Here is a 12,318-nt window from a genome sequence, read left to right as displayed (position 1 = left end):
ACTGGCTTCTCTTCTGGTGGGGGGGGAAGTCTTTGATTTACATATGAGACTTTTTTAATAAGCTCAGAGCATTCCAGTGGTGTGCTAGGAGCCCATGGAATTCCACAGTGCCTCTGCTGAGTCGCCTTCCAATTTTAAATCAGCGTTCCTGCAGCCCAGCTCACAGGAGCTGGGCTGTCCTGATGGAACCAGGCTGGAAATGTGCTCAGACACAGAGAAACTCAACTGTGTGTCTGGAATTTTCCCTGGGAGTGTTTTAGCTTCCCTTTTACATCCTTCCAGCTCTTTTTTTCCCTTTAAAGAAAGATAGAAATGGGAAGATAAAAATGGAATATACGTGTGTGCCAAACAAACTTGAAAAATACCCTCTGAGTGTACAAGATGAGCATAAGGATAATTGCACATGGTGTTCTTGCAGAGAACATGGAGGAGGCAGAATGTGTCGTGATGCATGAAAGGTTAACACGAAATTCTAATTTATTATAATATGAGATTATTTCTCTGCCCTCTGCAAACAAATGGCTCTGGACACACAATGAATTGATGACAAACTGGGTAATAAAACCAGTGATTGTAACTACCAATCTTCTGCTCTAACCAGTGGAAAAATTTAACTAGAGGGTAGTTGTAGATCTCTGTGGAAGTGCGTAATAAAATTTACGTGCTTTTTACCTCTCTGGTAAATCTTCCTGGTGAAATGCAGAACTCCTGGTCTGAAATGCTGTGAACAGGATGTGCTGCTGCCATCGATAGAGATAATGCAGCTTATCTGGAAAATACTTACTAGCTGGCAGGTGAATTATTGAAAGGAAGCTAAAACCCTTTCCCCAGAATACTTTAAAATGTGAATTTAATGTGAAATATCAAAACAAATCCCCCTGCTCATTTTGTGTCTTTCTAAATGACTAAACTTGGAAACCAGCGTCAGCCTCCAGTGAGAAAATCACTGTTAGTGAGTGATTTTCACAGACCTGCTGCTGGTCCTTTGCAACCTGCCAGGCCCTGGGCAGTGTCCAGGGCTGCTTTTGGTCTGCCAGGAGGGGCATGGGCTGGGCACTGGGCAGTCCCAGGGGCAGCTCTGCAGCCTCCACTCCCAGGAGCAATTTTGCCTCAAAACAGCCCTGACTTTATTCATCCCTCATCCTCCTGGGGCATTCCTGTGCCCTGCAGCAGCTGTTTACTCAGAGCTCCAGGTCCAGGGCAGAGCTCTGAGAGGCTGCTGGCTGCTGAAGCCTTTCCGAAGTGCTTTACCCTGAAAAGATGAGGAAGGGGAACGAGCTGAGCGTTTTGGCCTCCCCAGTGCTCTTGTTCAGGGATGAATCCTTTGCTGAGGGATGCCAGCTCTGCATCTCTGTGCCCACGCTGCTCAGCAGGATCACTGCAGGAAAACAATGATTCCTCTGGGTGTGCTGGTGGCTACAGCACTTTTTATTCCTTTTTAACCAGAACTGGCAAACCTTTACCATGTTCAATAAGCCCCTTAGCCAGCCCATTTATAATGGTGAGCACTGTTCAGGAGATACCAGTGAGGAGAGATGAGATCTGTGTTAGAGCCTGACAGTCTGAGGAAAAGAAATATCTTGTGTTTGTGTTCATTGCACTGACTCAGGTTTAGATAAAAAGGCCCAGCCCTGTCTGCCTGGCCCATTTCTCTGCCTGCTTCTGATGTGATTTACCCCGGGGCAGCAAACTGGGCTGTGTGACTGGCAGAGCACGAGCAGCTGTGCAACATCAGCAGCCCAACAAACCATCCAGGAAATAAGAAGCAACTTCTTATAGTCGGTCTTAATGCTCATCTTAAGGATAATGACTTCATCAGCAAGCTGTATCAAAAAAATTATTAGCAATCTGGGCTAGAACAAGCTAATAAATCCTCAAGAATCCATTTTTCCTCTTCTTTTTTTAATAAGTCTTTGTATGTTTTACTCTCTCAGGAATGAAAATAGAAGGAAGAAACTTCTGCTTGCTTGGAATTTGGATTGCAGACTTGCTAAAAGCACCACAGCTCTGCTTTTTATTTGGAGTTTTTGTTAAACTGAAGTTTTATTCAGCCTCTTAAATAGAAAGAAAGCTGACTTCAACAATGTGGACAGTAGAATTTTGGAAAATGTAACTGTAACAGAACTGTAGAAACTTTGCAAATTAGACATTGTCAGGATTGCATTTCTAGCTATTGTTTGTTGGGCTGATTAAATTTGGGCTCCTCGGGACTGTGCTGGCTGGAGGAGAATTAATGAATGTTTGTGGAGCACCATCTGAGCTGCTGTAACTGCATTTCCTTCCCTTCCCACCGTGGGAAGAACCCACGTGGATTTTTCTTACAACAGCCTTGTATTTATGATGTTTTGGACATTTATGAGAGCAAGGATGCCTGTGGCTTCTACCCAGATTGCAGTGGCACTTAATTAAAGTAGCTGTTATTCAAGCTAGAATTCTAATGCTGTTTTCTCCTCTTTCTTTCTTTCAGAGGGAAGTGCAACATCTCCCATTTCTCTGACATATTTGCTGCTAGAGAGTTCAAGGCACGAGTGGATTCATTTTTCTACATCCTGGGCTATAATCCAGAGACAAGGTATGTGAAAATGGCTTTTAAACTCCACTTCACCGCTGACCTGAGCTGGTGTTCACTCAAAAGTTGGACTTGATGATCTTGGAGGTCTTTTTCAACCTTAATTCTATGAAAATTACTCAAGGGAAGAAAGGTCAAAATCCAGCTGGTAGGAAGGTGGGGTGGAAGGGATGCAAGGGAGAAGCTGCACCTTTCTGAGCGTGTGTTTATACAAGAGAAAAATCAGAGTACGAAACAAAATTGTACAGTGAGTCCTGACATCCGGATGCATCTCTGGTAAATAATGTGCTGCTTCTAAACAGCTTCTTGGAAATGCGGAAGCTTTTTACATGTTGCAGATTTTATCAGGAATTCTTGGCTGTCTTGTTGGTTGAATGTACACCCCTGAAAATACTTCTAAAAATCATTTGCATCTTCTAGTCAGCAAAGTTGCAATTTAGACACTTCTAAGAAATTAAATTGAAAGTTTTTAAGTGTGGAAATTCCTGCTTTCATATGAAAATAGTCATTCCAGAGTCCCATAGCAGGAATTCCTGGTTTATGCTTTGCTGGCCTAGAACAAATGAGAGGTAGAGAAAGAACTTTTTTGGGAATCAGTTCGTATTTGAGGAAGGTGTGTCCAGCACGCTCTTCAATCTGCCTGGGGTTTGTTCAGCCAGCCTTGGACAGCTGTGTTTGGAAAGCACAGCTCAGGCCAGGCTGTAGCTTTGTTATTTTCTGGGTCCAAACACAACACTTTCTCCATGTATGGGATTTTCTGAACACAGAAAATGCCTCACAAGTGCCAGCCTTGAGGAGTTTGTGGTTCAGGGGGGATATTCCCATGAGCACTCCAGTGAAAGGTGAATAAATTGGCCCAGGTCTGTGCCCACTGGAAGGTGATTGTTCCTTTCAGTGCAGAACACAATCAGCTGTGGACCTTGATTTCCAGAGATATTGCGGAGAAAAGTCTCATTTGAAGCGGGGATTAGATAAGCATATAAATAATAAATATTTGAATTGTTACATGGTAGATTTACTGTTTCTAATGCAGATCTGAATCTTTGTGCTTCAGGGCATTGCCAGCCACTAACTGCTTGCAGTTAGGAAGGAACTCCCTGTGTGGGTATTTATTATGTAATTGCCTATTTATGAGGCTTCCTGTACCTTATTCTGAAGTGTCTTAATCTGTCTTTGTGGCTGAGAGGGGACTGGACTGGTGAAACTCCCTCACTCGGGCACTTCCCCTTCACTGTGAGTCTCTGGGAGCCAATCTTGCTGTGCTGAGCCCTGGGAATATCCCGAAGTTGAACATATAACAATATGTTAGAATGCTTTTGGAACATTACTGGTGTATTTTCTTTTGAGCAGTCCACCAAGGCAAGGCATTTATGAGGTTTTTATGGTGCCCCTCTCTGATACTCAGCACCCTCTGTGACCTCTGTGTTTGTCACTGTACTTCAATGCATTTTGGGTTTGAGTGTTTGTATTGGTGGCTAATGGATGATTTCTCCTGTGAAATGCCATTTTTGTTGCTGTCAGTGGGGTTTTAAACCCACTTTCTGTGTAGAAGTAGCTGTTAATTCTTCCAGCTATTAGAGAATGACTGAGCCTGAAGAGATCGATGAAATGACAAAGCAGAGCACTCACTGATCAGCTAATTACTCAGACTGGCCAGCTCTCAAAAGTAGGTTTTCCTTCATTTGGTTGCAGCCAGGCTTTTTTCCTAATTCCAGCTCTTCAAGCCTGTATTTTGTCTTGGAATGGGGAAGGTTCAGAGAGAGGAGCTAAGTGAAGGCTGACACTGACACCTCTGAGTATACATAGATTAAAAAGCTGCTGAATTTTTGCTTGGAACTAAGAAATAACCAGGTATTATTCTAAAGAGTTTCATGGCCATGGATCAAAATCCTTCCTCCCAAACATTGTTTAGTGTTGTAGAAAAAAATAATGCCAAACATTCAAGGCTTGGATGAATTTCGGAGTGGAGGTTTTGGGAAGCATTTGTGTTTTAGTTGCACAACATTTGCTTTTCCTTTATTTTTAATCTTCTGGAGTGTTCTTGCTGGGGGATGTTGTGAGCTATGTGATTTTTGGGGTGTCCTGTATCTTAGGGAATGGCTTTAGATCGTTTCAGCAGAGCCACAGGAGCTGAAACACTCAGTTTACTGAACAATTAAATTATTACGGTAGTTCATTGAAGGAGCCAGGCTCTTGGTGAAGGTTCCCAAGCAGGGGGTGGGAGGTAACAGAGAATAATCAACAAGGAAATTGTGTATCCACCTATGCTACAATGAAAATTTCTCACTGGAGTATTGTAGGACAAGATCAAGGTTTGTTTTGTGGCCTGATCTGCTTTGCTTACTCTGTCTTCCAGACTTGAAAATTTGGGAAACTTTTTCTCCTTCTTTAGCCTCATCGTAGATTGAGGCATCTCAGAAAAAAGAGGGAAATAGAGGGAAATCCTCTGGAAAATGTAGAGGGATGTATCCTAATTAAAGCCTTGCGTGCTGCAGGGGAAGGGATGTTACCTTCATGTAAATGGTACCTAAGAGCATGTTTGAGAATTAAGTAATAAAAATAGGGAGGTCAGGGATGAAGGCTGGTGCGGGAAGCTCAGGCAGTGAGTCAGGCCTGGCTCCTCGGGGGTTCACGCTGTGTTCACACGTGCTGGTTGTGAGAATTAATATTCCCTAAATGCTCTGTACGCTGCAGCACTGACAGGAGAACGCGAGTGTTCTGTGACTAAGCTTCGTGCTCCGCTTTCCAGCACATGAACTGTGCATTCAAACGTGGAGCTTTAGCACCTGAAGCCCTCAGAGCCTTGGAAGGAAGGCGATTTTCAGCAGCGGGAGTAGCAAAGCTTTGGGGCTGGTGCTTGGATCGCACCTGGAGCAGCGCAGGGGCCGGGCTGGGCTCGGCGCGTTGGCCGTGCGGGATCCCCCAGCCAAGGCCCCTCATCCCTCATCCCTCCCTCATCCCTCCGTGCCTCCATCCCCTCCCGCGGCCGGGGAGGGCTCGGCTGCTCCCGGCTGCATTTGCGGAGCCCGGGCCGGGGCTGATTGCTGTTATTTACAGAGCAGGGATTGCCTGGGGAGCCCGGCTGCATCTCCGGAATCCCGGCTGGGGTTGATGGCGTGGGGAGCCCGGCTGTACTGGCGGATCCCCGGTCGGGGTTGATCGCTGTATTTATTCGCGGATCCCTGGCTGTATTTATTCGCGGATCCCTGGCTGTATTTACTCGCGGATCCCCGCTGTATTTACTCGCGGAGCGGGGCTGGCGCGGGCAGCCCGCGGAGCCGTTCCGGAGGCAGGGCTGAGGGAGGCAGGGCTGAGGGAGGGAGGGAGGGTCACAGCACATGCTCAGTGCCGCCGGTCCGAGGGCGAAGTTTCTGCGTTCTGCGTGCGGGCTTAGGTCACAGCACAAGCTCAGTGCAGGCTCGGCGAGGTCTCCCAGCCCGCATGTGCCTCCATTTTGAGTTGGTAGAGTGGAAAAGGCAGAGTTTGAGCTGGTAATAGAGGGCTCAGCAATCCATCCCAACCCACAAGCGCCTGTCATAGTCATGGATGATCCATTCAGCCCCTGCAGGTAGGCTACATCACTCCGGCCTCCCCGAAACCATGGTGATTTTTGCTGTTGTTCGTCACTTCTGCAATGTTTATGAGATCATTTCATTGCTGTTGCATGTTCCTCAGAGCCCTGCCAGCACGGCAGCAGCTGCTCCCGGAGCAGGAGGGCACTGCAGGGGCTCTGCCTGCCGAGGGGGGCACGGGGAGAAACGCTGCAGCGGGGTGGGTTTGGGGGGGTTTTTGGGATTTCAGTGGAGCTGTGTGCATGCAGGTCTGGGCAGCTGCAGAGCCTCCCTGCCGGCACTGCAGGAGTGCAATCAGGGGATGTTTGGGCCTGTTTGGGTGATGCGAGAGGAGGGTCGTGCATCTGCAGCCATTGGTTGCTCCGAGGATGGGTGGTTCTCCCGGTGATGGAGGGCACTGATCCCGCTGACACTTGCCCAGGTGTGAAGGAGAAGAAGCTGCTGTGGCTGTGTTTGCTGTCAGCCACACGCAGATAACGCTGGTGCATCTGAACCGCAGCAGTGCTGCCTTGTGCAGGAGAGCAGCTCAGGGAGAGCTGTGCAGGCAGCACCTCAGAGGCTCGCCAGGCTGGCAAACACGGGGTTGGGCTGGTGGAGTAAAGTGCAGGGCTTGGGCTCTGAGGTCCTTGTGGGACAGCCAGCGGTGTCACTGCTAAGTATAAATGGGTCCGAGAGGACTCGGGTGTGCTGGTGGAGCAAACACGGTTGTGCAGCCTGTTCTCATTCACAGGGCTCTGTCCTTGTGCAGAGCGGGGCTGTCCTGCCCTGGTCCTGCAGAGCTCACCCCTCGCCCTGGGCTCTGGGGCTGGGGAGATGCTTCAGTCAGGGGAACCTGTTTGGGAGTTCCTGCAGTGTTTGGGTTGAAAGGGGACAGGACTGTGTGTGCTGCTCCCAGTGACATCTCTGGAACTCTGTAGCAGGAGGTTGGCCCTTAGCCCTGCACACATTGTCACTCACCTGGCAGGGGCTGTGTCACTGGGGAGAGACAGCGACTTCTCACATGGGCACAGAGTGACAGGACAAGGGGGAGCAGCTTTAGACTAACAGAGCACAGAATGAGATGAGAAATTAAGAAATCCTTTATTGTGAGGGTGGTGAGGCCCTGGTACAGGGTGCCCAGAGCACCCTGTGGCTGCCCCATCCCTGGCAGTGTCCAAGGCCAGGTTGGATGGGGCTTGGAGCAACCTGGGATAGTAGAAGGTGTCCCTGCCCATGGCAGGGGGTGGAACAAGATAATCTTTAAGGTCCCTTTGAACCCAACCCAGCCTGTGATTCTTGTCAGAAGCTGAGGAATGAGTGATGAATAAACCTGCAGAATTCTGCCCGTGTCAGTGCCATGTCCATGTCTGTATCCTACCCCAAGTGTCATTCCCTTATCCATTTCCTTTTATACCTCCAGAGCATAAAAAAAATCAAAACCACCTATTTCATGTGAATCACTGGTCACTTTTGCCATTGGCTGAAGCAAGTCCTGCTAATGATGACAGAGCTCAGTTCCCTTGAGCTTCAGTCTGGCTGGATCACCTCTTAGTTTAGAGAGGAGTCTCCATGGGCCTGAGCTTTGGACACATTCTTATTCCTAATAAAGGAGCTACTTGAATATGTGCAGGAATCCATCAGTGCTCTGCAGGAATACAGGGATATGGCAGCTTAGCTCGTGTCCTTAACATTGGTTTTAAATGTTCACTTCTAGGCTGAAGAGAAGGGGTTGGGCAGCCAGTTTATAACCAAGCAGCTCCTCAGGTTTGTGTGCTCCTCAGGTGCACAGGGCTGTACACTTGGGTTTAAAAAAAAAAAGCAACAACACAAATAGAAACCCAGCCTCCCTGCTCCCCCCAGCCAGAGAAAACCCCTAAAACCCACAGCCCTCCCCCAGAAAAAGCAACCCAAGGAAAGCCTGGCTGGCAGTCGGATGAGGCTGTGAGGTGTCTTGGTGCTGGCAGTGCTCTGAACTGCCCCATCCTCCTTGGTCAGCCTGGAGCTGTGCTCCTGCAGTTGTTCCTAACGGAGAGTTTTGTCCTGGCTGGGTGCCCAGCAGCTTCTCCCAGTTCAGGCAGTGCTGGTAGGTGGTCTGGTGAGTTAATGCCACTCCAAACAGCTGTTAGAAATTGCAGATATATCATGGGAAGTGCTTGAATATTGTCCTTCAGATGAAGAACAGTCTCTTCCCTTTGTTCTGCCTTCATTTCAGCTTTTTTTTCCAGGCATAAATCAGTAAGATTACCTCTTTCCCCTTCCTTCCAATTCTTTAGGATGTAATTTGTTTTAATTAGAGCTTGTTTCCAGGTGTATGGTGGAACTAGGGATACCTTCCAGCTCCTTTCATGCTTCCCATTCTTCATGCTTATCACCTCTAACACGAGCTGTTGCTTCTCCTTGTGTTTGCTATTCAGGAAGCTGGAGACTTGTGTTGTCAAGCAAGTTCAGAGCCCCAGAGGTTGATTATTGTCTCTGATCTGATGAAGCTTTATGGAAGAGTTCCCTGCTGTGCTGCTGCCCAGTTCCGCTGTCCTGCACAGGAACTGGGGCTGTGCTGGAGCAGTGGTGCTGCTGTGGTGTTCAGTCTGGTTTGGCAGTGAATATTTGCTCTGGGAAGTGCAAAGGCACTGCCTGGCCATTTTAGAAACTGTACAGGACAAACACTTAAACAGCGTCATTCCATGCTGGATTCATTTGCACATTTACTCACCAGTGTAAATGCTGCTTGTAAACAACACTCCAGTTCTGTTAAAATCGTGTGTAACCAGATAAAAACCTTTGCATTTTGCAATGGTTCCCAGCAATTCATTTTTCTGAACTTATGATCAAAATGCTGGTGTCTTCCTTAGCTGGAGGTAAACAAGTGTTAGAGAGGTGCTCCATGGCACCTGCCAGCAAAATGTTCCCCACACAGGTAATTCCTGCGTGGAGAGAGCACTTCCTTCCTTTGCAGTAACCTGGCTGAATGATTGTCACCTCCATCCCACCTTCTGGGACACACTGAGAACTCTCTATAGGTTGTTTTTTTCCTCCTCTATAAACACGATGAAAAAATAACGTTATCTTGAAAAAGCTTTTCCTGTCTGACTCGAACTTGTGCAAGCACTTCCTTCTGCAGACAGCAGCAGGGCAGCCTCCACGTCCTTCCCGTGGTGCCCCTGCAGTCAGGAGCAGGCTGGAGCTTGCTCTGGAGGTACAGGAGTTGGTACATGTTTATTCATTCCTGCTTTGGAGTGAGCAAGCGCTGAGAACCTTCCCTCACAAGTTCATTTGCCTGAAATACAGGTTGGATTTTTCGCCCAGAACACAAAATTACTTCAGCTTTTTTTTAAAAATCATAACACACTGTTAAAATGGGTTTTAAATGAAGCTTATAGTCACGAGGGGAAAGAATATTTTCTGAGCATTAGATACTATTTCTATAAAATTAATTTTAAAATCTTGCTTAAAGAATGAAGGTTTAAGACACAGGTGAAGTCAGGGAACTTGTTCCTCTGAGGTATTTAACTCAGGTTTGTGGTAGTTGTGCGATTTTTTTTTTTTGGTTAAAGGTTGAGTAGCCTGAACGTGCTTGTCCCTTTTACATTTTGAAGTGTGCAGTGTATGAACGTGACATGCATAAGATAATTTTGGGTTAAAATTAAGGATGCACTTGGCTCAATATCCTGCCTTCCAACAGTGACCATAAGCAGATGCTCTTGGCTGCAGTGCCAGTCACTTTCAGGCCCTGATAAACTGGTTTTTAATCTGCTGAAGTTGGAGTGATTTTGTTCTCTCCTGTTTTGTCCCTCTAGAAATGGAACAAAATGATCCTTGCCAGATGTTTTTAGAACTGCCTCTGAAGAGCAGGGGTCTTTCATCTTGGATATTGGACTATTTGAATTAAAAGACTTTTTTAAAAAACCCTTCTCTTGAGACTTTCTTGGGAGTTTCTGTTAATTTTACAGAAGTCACAAGTATCTAAGAATTGCTTTACTGTGTGACACTTTCAGTGGATGTAGCTGATTATCTGGCCATTAATAATGGCTGGTAATCAGTGTAAAGTGTATGACTGCAGTTTATTCTACAATGCATGTGTCTAACATGGGCTTGGTTTTATTTAGTAAAGCCGTTGATGTTGATACCAGGCTTCATAAATAACCCCAAATCTTGTAAGATTCCTTGTTCAGTGCTACAGCTTGTTATTGCTTATTAAAAACAAACCTACAACCCAAACCCCTCCATATCCTGGCTTTAAGATGTCTTTCCTCTTTTAATCTTTGGTTGTATAGAAATAATGACCTTCTCCAGCTGTTTTTGGGCACTTCCTTAGCCAATGGCCTGTCCTCACACAGGCATGGCCGAAAGCCCAGGGACCCCTGTCCTGGTGCCATCTCTGGTGCCAGTTCCACAGCCCTGACCCTGCTCCAGCTGCATTCCAGGCTGCTGGGAGCTGGTCAGGCTGAGGGCACTTCAGTGTGATGGTTGAAACTTCCTCTGCACGTGAAGTTTGTGTCACTGATGTGCCCATGCCACACCAGGCCATGGGTTTTAGCAAGTTGGCTTTGAAAACCCTTTCTGGAGAGCTCTGAAGAGAATCAGAAACACAGTTTGAGAGGAGGTTTGTGGCTGAGTGAACTGGTTGGTTTGAAAACCTTCTTCTGTTGGAGCATCTCTCTCATTTAATTAGGGATCACCTCAATCTGCAGAATCAGGGATGATGATGCCCAGGGTGGTTACGTGGGTAGCACAGAATGTTGTCCTGTGTGTGATGTTTGGGTTCTGGTTTTGTTTTTGGGGTTTTGTTGTGGGCTGGTTTTTTAAACTTAATGGTAGCACTGAGTTATTTCCGTGGGGTTTGAGCTGTTGCTGGCTGGCAGAAGCTGTCTGAGAGCCAGTGGGAGCGCAGCATGTGGGGAGAACATTGAGGGCACGGTGACCACAGCAGGACAAATAAACCCTGGCTGCTGCTGGGTGCAAGGAGCTGCACAAGAGCAGAGCTGGTTCCATGGTGCTGCAGCAGTGCCACCTCCCTCAGCCCCGTGCCAGCCCGAGTGAAAAATGTGCCACCACTGCAGAGCAAGTCTCTTGCTGAACTCCGGCAGTAAAAAGGGAAACATGAAAGGAGCACTTGCATCATTTCTGAGATCCCACCTTGTCAGGTGATCCCTGACCCCGAAGGGCCACTGGGGCATCCAGCCCGTGTGGTCCCATCAGAAGCCTGCCAGCCTCCCAGCAAAGACCTTCCCTGGACGTGCTGGGCAAGAACTGGCTGGGATTCACAGCAAGGACAGGGCAGGGCTGTGCAGAAATCCCCAAATGCCTTTTGCCGTTGCCTCCAGCCTCAGGAGAGTTCTGCTGCGAATTCCCAGCCTTGGATCCTGCCTGGCTCTGGGCATTGTGTACCAGCGAGTCCTGAGCCCAGGTTATCCCCAGAGCCGTTCTGCTGTGCTGTGGGGCAGCTCTGGTTGCCACGTTCCAGTCCTTCCTGCACTGTGTCTGTGGACAAAGCTGCCAGCTGTGCCAGCCTTGGTGTAACCTGGTGAGTGGTGTGAACATGAGGGCAGGTGACAAACAGAGGGCGAAGCTCGTTTCTGTACTGGAAGTCATGGAGGAGCTGCTGTGCCAGCCTTCCTTCCTCTCTCCTTCTTCCTAGAGCTGGGAAATGAGAGCTCTGCACCAGCCTGTGCTGCCTCAGCCCCTGCTCGTCCTCACCTCTGAACTGTTTTGTCTCAGTGGTGCTGCCTTTGGCCTTGAACCTCCAACCTCCCTTGTTGCTTCAGAGCGGAGAGGACAAAGCTGCATTGAGCTGAACATCCTCTCTCCTCTCCTGGAGCTGTGTGGAACAAGGCTCTGTGGATCAGAGCGTGCTGCTTTGCCCTGCTCTGCCACAGAAGCCTCCTGCCTTTTTGATATTCCGGCGCTGGCTCCCAGCTCCTTTCTGACCAGCCCCTGTTTACTTTGCAGAACACAACGTTGCCATGGCAACAGGTTACTTTTCAAAGGGAACATCTTGTCATTATATTTAATCCACTGCAGCTGAGGAGGACTGAAATATTAAGTTGTTGTTGCTATGGATACTGCTTTGTTACAGCAGTTTCTTTTGTGTCACATTTCATATACAGTGTTGGCTCCTTTTTTCCCTTTCCCATCGAATAAACACAGGATGCCATTCCATTCTTATTGTAATTGCTCTCACCAATATGATTTAGCTTCAAA

General features: G+C 47.7%; 1 protein-coding gene across 6 annotated transcripts in view; it reads left to right on the top strand.

Moving 5' to 3' along the window:
* Positions 1 to 12,318, top strand: part of RERE (arginine-glutamic acid dipeptide repeats) — a 176,029-nt gene that overhangs the window by 93,399 nt on the left and 70,312 nt on the right. For 5 of the 6 annotated variants that reach the window (XM_039563939.1, XM_039563938.1, XM_039563934.1 and 2 more), the window contains exon 6: positions 2,468 to 2,572. In XM_039563939.1, coding sequence (XP_039419873.1) covers positions 2,468 to 2,572 — 105 coding nt within the window. Of the gene's footprint in view, positions 1 to 2,467; positions 2,573 to 5,944; positions 6,138 to 12,318 lie in introns of those variants that run through there. The other variant, XM_039563940.1, reaches the window with a different exon arrangement.

The sequence above is a fragment of the Corvus cornix genome, chromosome 21, assembly GCF_000738735.6.
Source record: "Corvus cornix cornix isolate S_Up_H32 chromosome 21, ASM73873v5, whole genome shotgun sequence".
Taxonomy (NCBI): domain Eukaryota; kingdom Metazoa; phylum Chordata; class Aves; order Passeriformes; family Corvidae; genus Corvus; species Corvus cornix.
This window is presented reverse-complemented; position numbering and strand designations above follow the sequence as displayed.